The sequence below is a fragment of the Triticum aestivum genome, chromosome 3D, assembly GCF_018294505.1.
Source record: "Triticum aestivum cultivar Chinese Spring chromosome 3D, IWGSC CS RefSeq v2.1, whole genome shotgun sequence".
Taxonomy (NCBI): domain Eukaryota; kingdom Viridiplantae; phylum Streptophyta; class Magnoliopsida; order Poales; family Poaceae; genus Triticum; species Triticum aestivum.
In genome coordinates, this window is record NC_057802.1 from 22,259,544 (window position 1) to 22,273,743 (window position 14,200).

Here is a 14,200-nt window from a genome sequence, read left to right on the forward strand (position 1 = left end):
ACGAACATGATGCTATGGAACATGAGGCCATGGATGACATGGAAGTAGATAATGCAGAGGACGAATACGAGGATGTTTCTGACCCTCGAGATTTGGCATTACTTATGCGATGGCACATGGGGCTAGATGAGGATGAGGGCCCCCCTGAAGACTTCGAGGATGAATGTATGAACGGGCGTGATAGCGATGATGAAAGCCCTGATCCAAATGTTGCACCTAATATTGACCCTTATTTCTAACAACTCCATGTAATCGTGTGAGAACTCTATGTATGTGTGTCACAACTCTATGTATTCGTGTGTGTAACAACTCTATGTATTCGTGTGTGCAACAACTCTATGTATTCGTGTGTGCAACAACTCTATGTATTTGTGTGTGTAACAACTATATGAATTATTGTGACAATTCCATTTATTCTTCATATGTGATATATTTATTGTATTTACATCAAGTTGTATCATCTGTACTAACTGGTTTGTTCTTCTTCGTATCAGGTGATTGAAACATGACAGGTAGCAAGAAGATTCCAAAGGAAAGTTTGAAAAAAGTGAATGATCTGTACAATGATCAACCTGCTCGACCGGTTAAAGCGGTGGCCGCTCCTTCATCGGTTGCCACAACCGCCAAGAAGGCCAAAGGATTGGCGGGTCTAGACACCCGTCCGGCAAAACATGCGAAACAAGGTTGAGTACCACGTGGGGGAGGAGTAGGAGGCGGACGAGGAGGCGGACGAGGAGGGGGAGTAGGTGAGGCAGGAGGAGGAGGCGGACGAGGAGGCGGACGAGGAGGGGGAGTAGGTCAGGCAGGAGGAGGAGGCGGACGAGGAGGGGGAGTAGGTGAGGCAGGAGGAGGAGGCGGACGAGGAGGGGGAGTAGGTGAGGCAGGAGGAGGAGGCGGACGAGGAGGGGTGTAGGTGAGGCAGGAGGAGGAGGCGGTTGAGGAGGGAAGTGTGTGAGGCAGGAGGAGGAGTATGTAAAGCAGCCCGGAGTAGAGCACCTCTTTCTTCTCCTCGACCCTCTGATGCAGTGCTTCACCGTGCTCAGGAGGAGGAAACAGAGGATGGGGATGAGGCGTGTGAGGAGGAGGACGAGGAGGATTTTGCGGAGGAGGTGGTGGAGGATGAGGAGGAGGAGGTGGTGGAGGACGACGCCGCCGAGAGGAGGCTGGTTGTTCGTCAGGTTTCTGAGGGTGGGGATGGACCCTCACGGGTGACAGAGCACCACGAGGTGAGCGGTTCGCAACAGAGCGGTTCAACTATCAGCACTACTTCCGGAGGGAAAGTGTAGCTGCGTGGTCCTTCAAAGCTTTCAAGACGTCCATATGTGCATAGAGACGTGTTGATTAAACCAATGGGAGAGAAGTAAGTGGTTATCTCGAGTCATCCCATATAAATTGTACATTTTGTCATTTCCTCACATATAATATGACTTCACTCTTCGAAATGCAGAAGCTTAGTAAAAGGTGGTGAGAGGCGTCTGCCACGGTCGCCGAGTGGCATCATTGGGGGTCTTTGCAGGTTAAATTATCCTGGACTGGTCACTTTGCCGAACGGTATCATTGAGCCAGCTTGGTCATGGGATCACTACAAACTTGCACCAGATTTCTTGGATATGCGTCAGAGGGTTTATGATAACAGAGCCATGCGAGTGGTCAGCGATTTCTGGGTAAGTCCTTTCAAACACCTAAATGTCAATACCAAAAGGTTTAAATTTTCCATAGTCATGATTTAACCCTTCTCACATGTATGCATGTTTGTAGGATTTCTATACATGCGTTGAGGGTTAGAAGGATCGTGCAAATGTGGTGGTCGAGAATATTGCCAAGAAACTAGTCCACGACATGCACTATGAGGATCGCGTCCGGTTAGTGGTCAAGTATCACGCGGACTATCTCAACCATAGGATTTCCAAACAGGAGGCTCGAGGGACGCATCTTTCACGGGACAATTACTTCAAGGCAAGTGACGATGGATGCTTGCTATTCCCTACATTACCGCAAAATTAGAATCCTTACTAAGATGTATTTGTTTAATTTACAGGTGATTCCTCGGTGGTGCGCTGACAAACGTTCGTGCTGGGAGAAGATCGTCGAACGGTGGACAGATCCAGGGTGGCAGGATGAACACAAAGTAATATCTGAACGGCATAAGTTGATGGGGGGTCGAGGACACCGTCAAGGCAACCTCACCATCCCAGGTATCGTCTCAAAACATGTAGGCAACCACATCCTTTTCATCATGTTCTCTTTCATTTGTGAGCATTCCCTTGATTGTTTGGATCTCTTTCTTTTCCAGAAAGAAGGCACTGGCAAGGATATCACTTACTTCGAGGCATGGACCATCAAACGTACCAAATACGACAAGGAAAAGGACCCTCTCCACCCGGAGAGGGACTGGATCAACTCTAAAGCCCGGTCAGATGGAGAGAACTACACCAAAAAATTGAAGGAGACGTACGGGCCTAATGCTGATCCTCACGTGCTACCGTTTGACCCTCTTGTGGCCATTGCCGCGGCAGGCGGTAGACCGAATGGCCGGATGGCGGTTCACCTCGATTCTGTCATAACCTCCTCCCTTCCGAGAGTCAACACGCTCCGTGCTATGAGTACTGGCTCTACTCCTACCGTAGAGCGTCACGTACCACATTCCGTGAGCATTATTGAGGATATTCAGGTCAGTGCTTCTTCATTGATCCTTCATGGTCCTGCATATTTGCATTTCAACATGAATGACATTTGCATTGCCATATTGTAGACTCGACTGATTGACACCGAGAAAGCACGAGATGAAAACCGGGCCAAGCTGAAGGCACAAGATGATCTAGTGAAGTCTTTACAACATATGGTGGCAAATCTTTATTCCATGCAAGGCCAACCAGTGCCAGAGATGCCACCGACGCCAGAGTGGAACATTGTGAGTTTCGTTCAAACTATTTCTATCACCATTTTCGGCATTACCATATGCATTCATCTCACTATTGGGTCAATCCATCACAGCTCAACCCATCACAAGGGTTGAACAATGTTCTGGTAGTTCCACCTCAAGCTGGTGGAGTTGGGGCAGCAAAGGGAATGATGCCTACTAATGTTGATGTTATCACTCCGGTTGATGGAGTTGGGGCAGCAAACGGAATGATGCCTTCTAATGTTGATGTTATCACTCCGATCTCCAAAATCGCGTGAACTTCATGTTATGTTATGTTTGAAACTGTTCCTTGTATGTTGAGAACTCTTGCATCTTGAGACTTGTAAACTTGTGGTAGTCGAGTGTCTTCACTACTATTTCACCTTTTATGCACTATTGCTTTTATGTGGAATGTTTTTCAGAATCATTGCTTCTTTTGTTCAATGATGCCTATATGTGACATGTTCTATGTGTGATGAACTATATGCTGCTGCTGTATATGTTCGCTGCAGGAAAGAAACAGAAACAGAAAAAAGGCTCCTGGGCACACCATTACCGAGGGTGGCTCTCGGTAATGACTGTGAAACTGGACCAGAATGCACCCTTTACCGAGAGGCCTCTCGGTAAACATGCACCAACCAGTAGAACCTGACACCTTTACCGAGAGGCCTCTCGGTAAAGGATAATAACCCGTGGTGCCCCTGACAACTTTACCGAGAGGGATTCGGTAAAGGGAAAAGGATTCCCAAGGGTGGCTCTCGACAAAGTTGGACCTCGGCCTACTCTCGTGGTCCCACATGTCAGGAGGTGACACGTGTCAGCCTCCTAGTGGTTCTCTTTGCCGAGAGGGGCTCTCGGCAAAGATGGCCCTCGGCCTGTTCGCCTGGTCCCACATGTCAGGAGCTGACACGTGTCAGCCACCTACTGGGTGGCTTTGCCGAGAGTGGCTCTCGGCAAAGCTGGCCCTCGGCCTGTTCGCCTGGTCCCACATGTCAGGAGCTGACACGTGTCAGCCACCTACTGGGTGGCTTTGCCGAGAGTGGCTCTCGGCAAAGTTGGCCCTCGGCCTGTTCGCCTGGTCCCACATGTCAGGAGCTGACACGTGTCAGCCACCTACTAGCTCTCTTTGCCGAGAGTGGCACTCGGCAAAGAAGGCCATCGACCTGTTCCCCTGGTCCCACGTGTCAGGAACCATCGGCACCGTCTGCTATCCGTTAGCTACTTTATTTTGCCGAGTGGTACTGTTTGGCTCTCGGCAAAGTCTTTGCCGAGTGCCCGTGTTCTGGCTCTCGGCAAACTCCTGTTTGCCGAAGAGGTGTACGCCGGGTGGCTTTCGCCGAGGGTGACACTCGATAAAGGCTTTGCCGGCGGTTTTCGGCCCTTTGCCGAGTGTCCGTGGCACTCGGCGTAGCCCAGAATTCCAGTAGTGCCCCTTCCACCCCTACAACCTACGAGCTAGACCTGGTAGGATCCCAGATCCTATCACAACCATTGATGTTGCTTTAATATGATGTACTTGTAAATCGTTGATGTTGCTTTACACAAGTTTTATTTGCATTGGTCAATAGTAGTTCTTCCCTAGTGCGCAAAGAACTGAAATATAAAGGAGGAACTAGAACTTTCCATCCTATATGTAGAACAAGGAACACTGTAGTACAGTTCTACTTCTGCTCTATCTAGTGCGTGTTTGGGAGAGTAGGATCCTGTACGTAGAACTGAAATATCTGTTGTAATATCTATAGGATCCTGTACGTAGTCTGCTCTATCGACTGGTTCTTATTAGTAAATTTGTACTCCGGTTGTGCTTTTCAATACCGGCTTGTGATAATTTTTCTTGCCTGCTTCGGTCACAATCTTGTCCAACGTTTTTACATGTCATAGGATGACACACACAAACACCTACTGGATCATAAAATATGATTCTTTTTGCTTTATCCCCTGATTAAATATGAGTACTTTGTAGTGACTGCAAGTGGCATTCTGGTTCTTAGAACATTCTGAATCTGATTACTTTGTTGATGTCAAAGAAGCTTGAAGAAATTATATTCTTTTCGCAAGCAATGTAGTCTAGATTTTTTTTATGCACGCTGCTCATATCATATGATGGTTGATACTATTTCATATTAATCTTCTTATACTTAAAAATAGTCTATTGAATTTTTGAACTGTTGCTAACTTTTTTTGTGGTTCAATGAACATGAAGCTGTTGGTACCTGATGTCGATGCGGAGTGGAGAAAAGACCTGAGTAGGGCTAGTGATCTTCGCCTTGCAGTTCATCTTGTTCGAAAGTATCTCTGCCTCGTACATGGCAATTGACAATTCAATACATTTTGTAGTGCACAAACTTGAACGATGATGGCACATGAAAATAGTTTAGGCCAACACTCGATCGCAACGAAACATGGCACGGCCCATATTTGAACCTTGGTGAATTGATGGTTATCAGTTGTAATATTTCTTAAAATTCTAGTTTACATGAATTTTGAAATTTTGTATTTTTTTTTGAGTTATTTGTGGATCAGAGCCCTTGGATCTTAATTGCTAGTGATCTTATTTGAGCTGTGTTTGTTATCTGTGCTGTTTGAGGGATTTCCTTCCCTCCCCCTTGTTGCCATTTGGGCACCTGGGGCAGTGGAACATCTCCCACGTGGGGGGAGGGATCTCATGAAACAGGAAAATCTCCCTCTAGGGGCTTATTTCCCTGGTATTTTCCTACCCAACAACCAAATGAGGCCTCAAGGGCCAACTAGTATTAGTCATTTGCTTGAGCCAACACCCACGTATTTGGTCAGCCATTAAAGCATCAATCTGACCTGGTCGCCCCCGGGTGGACCATCTCATTCCTGGGCTTGGCCCCACGGCGCTTCTCGCCGGAAACATTTTGCTGCAAGTGCCTTGAAATTACTAGTCAAAAAAATACTCAATGGTTGAAAAGTGATGCATTGTATGCGTGTGACTTATTGCAACCTCAGAGTTCTTTTGGACCCTAATAACTGTCACAAGCCACATACCAGCACATGGCAACTCCGAACGTTTTCGACAGCAAATTTAGCAACTTTAGTTGCCGAGCATGGCAACTTTCATGCTTCAGTTTATTTTTCGCAAAACTTGTCGTGCGTCACTGGAAATTGCCATCCTTGCGTGACTGGAACTGCCATCAAAAAACTCCAGGACCTGAGTTCCACGCACGTGACGTGTGGCACTTATCATTTGTTTTTTTATAGATTCGTTTTTCAAAATATTTTATCTCTTTAACAGTGGATCCAAATCCCGAACCATTTTTACCATTGTATTCCTCGTGTCAAGATCTCTAAAACTAGATCTCATATTATAATAGATTTCGACAAACTTTTTTTCATGAAAAAATTGGTAGAGAACATGTAGTCGGAAATATATTTTTTTCATCTTTTTCCATTTCGAGAGGCACAGTTGTGCTTCAAGCAGAAGCAAATCTAGGCCTCCACGCGAAAAAAAAATTATGCCTCTCGCAGAACCAAAAGAAAAGAAAAACACGTTATTTTTTTCCTTTCGAGAGGCATCGGGGACGCAAATCTATGTCACCACCAGAAGCAATTCTTTGTTTCTCGTGAAAGCTAGAAAAACGTGCTTTTCCATTTTCGGGAGACACAACTTTTCCACTTGCGAAGCAAACCTACCTTTCGTGTAAGGAAAAAAATCTAAGAGGCACAATTGTGCCTCTCGTGGAAGCAAAAAAAATGCATTTTTTTCCTTTTCTGAGGGGAACACCAGTGCCTTTAGCGGAGGCAAATCTATGCCTCCATGAGAAACAAAATATGTGCCTCTCCTGGAAGAAAAAGACACATTTTTTCATGCATTTTTTTAAAAATTCTTTTTGTCAAAAAGCTAGGGAAAGCCAGGCAAAAACCAAGAAGCCAAAAAAACAATCTAACCCCTGAAAATGCGTACAAAAAATATTTAAAAAATGAAATCCCGAGAGAGCACCCAGCATGTGATATGTAGCGGTGGCTGAGAGTGCGCCAAGAGGCACATTCTCAGCCCCTCGAAAGCGACCCTTGCGGGGCTCCCACAAGGGGTACTCCTTGATTAGTTGCTCCCCAAGTGCATGGATCCTATTTGCCGGACGAAGACCCGACCCCTACTGGCATGGGGATTGGGCCGACCCAGTTGGCCTTTTTCCTCCTTGTTTGCCTTTTTCTTGCTTTTGGATGTAGCTTCTTTTTGGAGATTTTGTTTAGGTTTTTATTTCTTTTTCTTTTGCCTTCTTTGAAAGCACAAATTAAAAAGATCATACACACAAAGAGTTATACAGAAAAAAGTTAATTGTATATTAAGAAATTGTTCTTTGTATTTTAATAAAATGTTCACCGTATACTACAAAACATTTCACCTTGTATTATAAAAATGTTTATCATATATGAAAAAATGTTCAACTTATATTAAAAAAATGTTCAACTTGTATGTTAGAAATGATCAGCATATAGTACAAAAATTTCACCAAAAAAATATTGTCTAATTTTTAATTTAAATATGGTCATATTTTATTAAAAAATGTTCAGTGTGTATTTGAATTTTTCACCATATATTATCAGAAAAAAGTACAAAAAACTATAAAATTGAAATGTGCAAAAAGAAAAAAAAAGGAAGAAATAAAAAAACAACATAAACCATTATATTGTAAAATATTTCACTATATATTATCAAAATGTTCAAAGTACACGATTGCTACAGTTGATTCTTACTAGGCCGGCCCATTGCGCTCACTCCAGTGCGTCGTCTTATCAGTTTGACACCCGCGGGCATCAAATTGGTGCCTATCTCTCGCTTACTGCAAGTCTGCAAGTCGTATGTAGCGCTCGCCAATGGCATTCTTTTAGCGGGCCGCGGCCTAAATAGCAGGAGAGGGTAGCGGTTTTCGAAAACGTATGGAAGGTTCTAGTATATTTTTTCTGTTTCCTTTTCCATGTTTGTTATTTATTGGGTTTCTTTTTTCTGTATGTTTTACGTTTATTTTGTTTTTTCTGTTCTTTTATTCTTTTTCCCTTTTACTTTTTTTTCAAAATACATATATACTTTTATGAATTAGAAGCACATAATCTACCCTAAGCTGCTGAATCATGTTTTGATTGAATAAAATCTAGAGACACCCCTAAAAAAGATGACATTTCCTATGCCCCTCAAAATCATTCCACAAGCAATGGGTCATTTGTGTATTAATCAGGACCAAGGCCCACTTAGAGAATTACTCCCTCCGTTCCTAAATGTAAGTCTTTTTAGAGATTTCACTGCGGACTACATACAGAGTAAAATGAGTGAATCTACACTTTAAAACAGGTCTATATACATCCGTATGTAGTCCGTAGTGGAATCTCTAAAAAGACTTATATTTAGGAACGGAGGGAGTAGAAGAAAGAGATAAGATAAATAGGAATGCGGGCTGGTCATGCTTCCATGAGAACAGCTCTTCTTCCTTTGTAATTCAAGTTTCCCTCTCCAACCAGAAATTACTTTCAAGATCTTGTCTATTATAGGATGCAGTCGTCTATACTTTATCATAATATGGAGGGACTCTCCAAAATAATCTAGCTTGACGCGTAACTTTAGATAGTCTAGCGAAAGTGCCATTCTGGTCCTGGGTGTAAATTCCTAAAAAAGAAAAACTTCTAATACACAAGCGATAGGATTTTTTTAACCACCTTTCTTTTTCTTGAGAGATAGGTTAGGCAACCATGAACACTGGGTTGTGCACTACTCCGTATTTTACTTTATCTTTTGACATGAGTAGTACTATTATTATTTTAATGTGGAAAGGTAGGTATACTTTGATTAATACACACAGTAATTAAGAGTTGGTTTGTATGTTGAACCGATCTCTTGATGGGACGTTAGCACATACTACGTCCGGGACGTAAAGTCTGGTTCTGTTCGTCATGGATGACGTCGCCCTTTGTTGCATATGTGCCTACATCGGCTCATCGCCATATATTGGCAATACTACATATATGGATAAAATGAGCATCCAGGTCCTTTCAGTCTGCCACCTTGAAGCTATAGACTAGAAGCTGAGAAGGTTCGGTGTCATTAGAGTGATGGGGATGCATGCAAATTCAAAGTCAATTTTAAAAAAGACTTTCGCTTCACTTTATATATAAAGCAATAACCGGACAAAGTACACAACCGAATGATATAAGGTGATGAGTTAGCCCTCATAAACCATCAATCTTATGATAATCGGATCACGCGGGACACACGCGACTACGCTACAGAAAGAGAGCACAAGAAGAACTGAGTACAACGTCACACTACGCCTAAGCACCACGACAACGTCCCTAGGAGCGAGAACGGCTCTAGGTGTCGCCGCTATCGAGTCCACAATCAGACAAAGGTTTTCACCCCAAACCCACACACGGAGAGAGGAGCACCATGACAACTTCAAGAAGATAGACACCCGCGAGCAGCGCCGTCGGCGGCGGCAAAGTGTGGAGCTTTCGCTCGGCAACTCCTTCATGCCACCACGAGGCCTTCAGAACAAGTGCGACGGGTTCAGAACTCCGGTTCTGGATCGGGGTGTCTCCACTTCAAGTGACATAGAGCACTCCCGAGCCCTTACCGCCCACACGACCAAGAGGGACAGACACCACCGCCACCATGGTTCCCGCCGGAGAGCCAACCATGCGGACTGCCATCTAGGGCTACCTCCCTGGCATCAACGTCCGAGACACCACCCACTGCCCACATCACGTTGCACTCACCACGGTAGGAGTAAAAGGCGTCTCCCTTCACTCCTAGCCCGACGTCAGCCACGTGGTCTGGGTCGACGCCTCACGGTAGGAGGTGCCCACGCATGCGTCTCCAGCCAGTCCCAATGGATTGAGGGAGTCGCGACCCTGTGATTACTGGCGGCCGTCGCCGAGCACGCTGACATGGCGCCAAGCCGTGGTCATCAACGCCGATCTTCTCGACATAGAAGCGGGTCCTGGCCACCAACAACAACCACCCCACCCGTGAGGAGAGAGAGCTCACCGCACGCAGGCACCACCTGAACCGTGCCCAACTTCACTTACCCGGAGCGAGAGCCTCGACCTGCGTCGGGCCCAAATCTGGTCCACCCAAGAACGAACCCCAGGTTGGTGCCACCACCGCCGCGCATGCCACCGGTACCGCATCCAGCACCTGCTGAGCCCCGCGGGCCGCCGGCTCGAACCCATGAGAAGAGAAGGCTGTACCACCACCCTGCACCGCCTGCCGGAACATGGCCACCAGATCCGCGCCACCATCACCAACACAAGCACACACACGCACACGCGCGCGCGCGCGCGCGCGCACACACACATACTCGGCTGCTCGCAGCCGCACGAACCCGCTGGAAGGAGCCAACAGAGCCGTCACCACCTCCACGAGCAAGCCCCACCATGCCGCCGCCTCCACCACACAGTTGCCGCCTTGGCAAAGGCCAACATGCCCATGATGTCCGCAGCCCGCGACGCCAGCCGCCGTCTAGAAACCAAACCGAGCCAGATCCTGATCCTCCACAACCACGAACGCCAGCCTGCGCCACCACCACGAAGCCACCGATCCCGAGCGCCAGTGTCGTGTGGAGCTGACGCCACACCACCGCGCCCTGGCCAGCACGACGTCCCGGCCCTACGGCACCGCCACTTGACGGAGTCCCCGTGCGAGGGGGCGAAACGCCCCGCCGATGCCGGCTAGCCATTGCCTGGCGGCGATGAGAGGGAGGGAGGGAGAGGAGGAAGCTTGATGTGGCGGTGGGCGAACCCTCCCCGTCACCCATGGGAGCGACGTGGTATGGGAAAGGCGGAGGAGTTTAAACACAATCTCCACCTGACCAGGGCATCACTTTTGTGATCCATGTTGCGCCTCTATAAAGTTCTTGTTCGTCTTCGTCATATTCATCTTCATCAATCGCTTGTCATCCTACTCGTGACATTCCAAGAAGAAACCTACACTCCACAAGTCACACCATCGATCGGTAACGGAAGTTGTTATCGACATGGACGGCACCACAGCCAACACAACCACCACGACCAGTCCCCGGAAGGCGCCTAGATCCTGACTGTAAACATCTGAACTTAAAATAAGGAAGATACGTACAGGAGTACAACGCACACCCTTTTTATTTGAAACAGGAAGTACTGCTGCTCATAGAAAAGTACTGCTGCTAACAAGTGATGACCCCATATTTTTTTCTTGGACAGAACTTTTGGATCTCGTGGCGAGCGCACCGTGTATGTGCAATTCCTTTTAATAATTTCAGAAAAATCCTGAAAATGCCGAATCTTCTTTTGAAATGAAATATGATCAACTATTGTACTCGTATAAAAAGTTTGGCCAAGAAATGATTTCCGTTGACTTGAGGGCAAAAAATTAAATTTATGATGACAACATAGCGTGAATAGTATTTTTATATAGCGTTTTTTACGAAGTTTAACCCATGATATATTGAAAGTCACTCCCTGGTGAATCTTTCTATATGAATAGAATACTTGATCATGTTTGATCCGGATTTTTTTCAGAATATTTTACTACCTTATAATTAGTAAATTATTTTTGCATATAGGGTGCGCTGGCACCCAAGAGCACCGGCGTATTTCCTTCCAACCGGGCTCACACTCCTTTCCATTAATTTTGCAATCAACGGAAATATATCAATCTGATTTTTTTCAAATTATGCATCTAGCATCCACTTGCTAGAGATAACTAGACCGAAAGATAGGACTAACCGCAAGCAAAATGAGACTGAAAGGGGAGAGCGGGTTGGCGCATCATCAGGAAACCCACCGCAGCACGATCCTGGAACGGACCATCCGCCATGGGGCGAAAACCTGATGACACTTACATGCCACTGCCCAACCAAAAAAACACCCAGGAAGTTCCCAGGATGAAACTGCCAATAAATCTCTACGACCGGTGTATTTCCTAGTACACTACTCCCTACTATATAGTATTAGTGAACGTGCAAAGGTAGTAGGAGTACCAGACTTTAATAATTAAGTGATTGCTTCTATGTTGAACTGATCTCCTCATGGGACGTTAGCACATACGGCCGGGACGTAAAACTTCCGTTCGTCATTGATGACGTCGCCTTTTTGTAGCATAAATGCGCCTTCATCGGATGATCATCATATATTAGCATACAATATACGGATAAAGTGAGCATCCAGGTTCTTTCTGTCTGCCACCTTGAAGCTCTAGAGTACGTAGAAGCTGAGAAGGGTTCGGTGCCCATTAGATTAGAGTGTGACGGATGCATGCAAGTTCAAACACGACCTCCACCTAATAACCTGGGCAACACGGTTGCGTTCCATGTCGATCGCGCCTCTATAAATGTCCGGTTCGTCTTCTTCATCTTCATCGATCACTTGTCATCCATACTCCCCTGTTTCCAAACAGAAACCTACATTCCACAAGCCACACCACCGATCAGAAACGAAAGTTCTTGTCGCCGACATGGACGGCACCAAAGCCAACACCACCACGATCAGTCCCCGGAAGCCGCGGGTGATGCTCTACTGCTCCCCACTCATTGGGCACCTTGTCTCCATGGTCGAGCTCGCCAAGCTCTTCGTCGCCCGTGGACTAGCCGTCACCATCGTCCTCATGGACCCGGTGTACGACACCGGCGCTACGGGGCCCTTCCTGGCCGGCGTCTCCGCGGCCAACCCCTCCATCTCTTTCCACCGTCTACCACAGGTGGAGCTTCTCGAGTCTGACCACTCCATGATACCAGCCTTAGCCATCGCCCGCCACTCCAACCCGCACCTACGTGACTTTCTCGCTGGCGCCTCCCCGGACGTCCTCGTGGTGGACTTCTTCTGCAGTGCCGCTGTGGACGTGGCCGCGGAACTCGGCATACCCGTCTACTTCTTCAACACCTCCGGCGCCCAGATCCTGGCTTTCTTCATGCACCTCCCGGTTCTGCATGGGAAAAGCACGAGGAGCTTCCGGGAAATGGGCGAGGAAATCGTGCACGTCCCGGGGATCGCCTCCTTCCCGGCGACCCACACCATCCAGCCGCTCATGGACCGTGACGGCGCGTCCTACAGTGCGTTCCTAAACGTGAGCCTCAACCTGTTCCGGTCACAGGGCATCATCGTCAACACCTTCCGCTCGCTGGAGCCTCGTGCCATGGACACCATGCTCGCCGGGCTCTCCGCCCCACCCGGCCTCTCGACACCCCCGGTCTACTGCATTGGGCCGTTGATCAAGTCGGACAAGGTGGGTGTGAAGCGCGGCAATGAGTGCCTCGCATGGCTGGACGCGCAACCCAAGGCCAGTGTGGCGTTCCTGTGCTTTGGCAGCCTCGGCCGATTCAGCGCTAGCCAAACGAGAGAAATGGCCACTGGGCTGGAGGCTAGTGGAAAAAGGTTTCTCTGGGTCGTGCGGAGCCCGCCAAGCGATGACACGACGACAGAGCCGGACTTGGATGTGCTGCTTCCGAAGGGTTTCCTGGACCGGACCAAGGGCAGGGGCCTTGTCGTGAAGTCTTGGGCGCCACAGGGTGACGTGCTAGCACATCACGCCGTGGGTTGCTTCGTGACACACTGCGGGTGGAACTCGGTGCTCGAGTCTATTATGGCTGGCGTGCCTATGGTGGCGTGGCCGTTATACGCGGAGCAGAGGATGAATGCGGTATTTCTCGAGAAAGAGATGGAGCTGGCCGTCCCGATGGAAGGGTACGACAAGGACTTGGTGGAGTCTAAGGAGATTGCCAAGAAGGTCAAGTGGATGATGGATTCAAAAGGCGGGAAGGTGCTCCGAGAGCGGACTCAAGCGGTGATGCGGCAGGCGAAAGAGGCTCTGCTCGAGGATGGAGAATCAATGGCGACATTGGCGGGGCTTGTGGATGCGTGGATTCATGCTTGACATGTGCAACATCGTTTATAATTGTTTGTGGAAATAAGGAGTGAGGGTTATGTCTTTCACTTTCAGCTGTGATTTTAGTTTCTTCACTTCTGTAACATGTACTGCCTACACATAGTGGAGAAATTTCCATACATGCCACTCCAAGCTTCCCGTATGCTAATATTTTGTCTAAAAAATTCACAGATGCAGAACCCTGTCAGATTCTTCTCATATTGGCTATCTTACCATGTGAGTCTAGGAGGTCAGAAAATGGATAACATTGACGGTAAACTAATAGATGTGGTGCATTTCAAACTCGACCGGATGGCCAATCTGAGAGGCGGTCAGAAGTAAAAGTCCCCAGCCCGCACCGGTCAATCTGCTTCCGCGCCCCTGCCAGCGACGCCGTTGCCACACTCGATGTTCCGTTCTCCTGCGCGGTTTAGGCAAAGCCA

The 14,200-nt window shown here is 47.5% G+C and overlaps 1 protein-coding gene across 1 annotated transcript; it reads left to right on the forward strand.

Annotated features, from left to right (window-relative positions):
* Positions 1 to 12,290: 12,290 nt before the first annotated feature.
* On the forward strand, positions 12,291 to 13,897 carry LOC123073859 (phloretin 2'-O-glucosyltransferase-like). Its single transcript, XM_044496870.1, has one exon. The coding sequence runs from the start codon at positions 12,351 to 12,353 to the stop codon at positions 13,764 to 13,766; it is 1,416 nt and encodes a 471-aa protein (XP_044352805.1). The 5' UTR covers positions 12,291 to 12,350; the 3' UTR covers positions 13,767 to 13,897.
* The last annotated feature ends 303 nt before the right edge of the window (positions 13,898 to 14,200 follow it).

What these genes read in the sequence shown, in the direction of transcription:
- LOC123073859 (XM_044496870.1), top strand. Translation starts at nt 12,351, where the DNA reads ATGGACGGCACCAAAGCCAACACCACCACGATCAGTCCCCGGAAGCCG.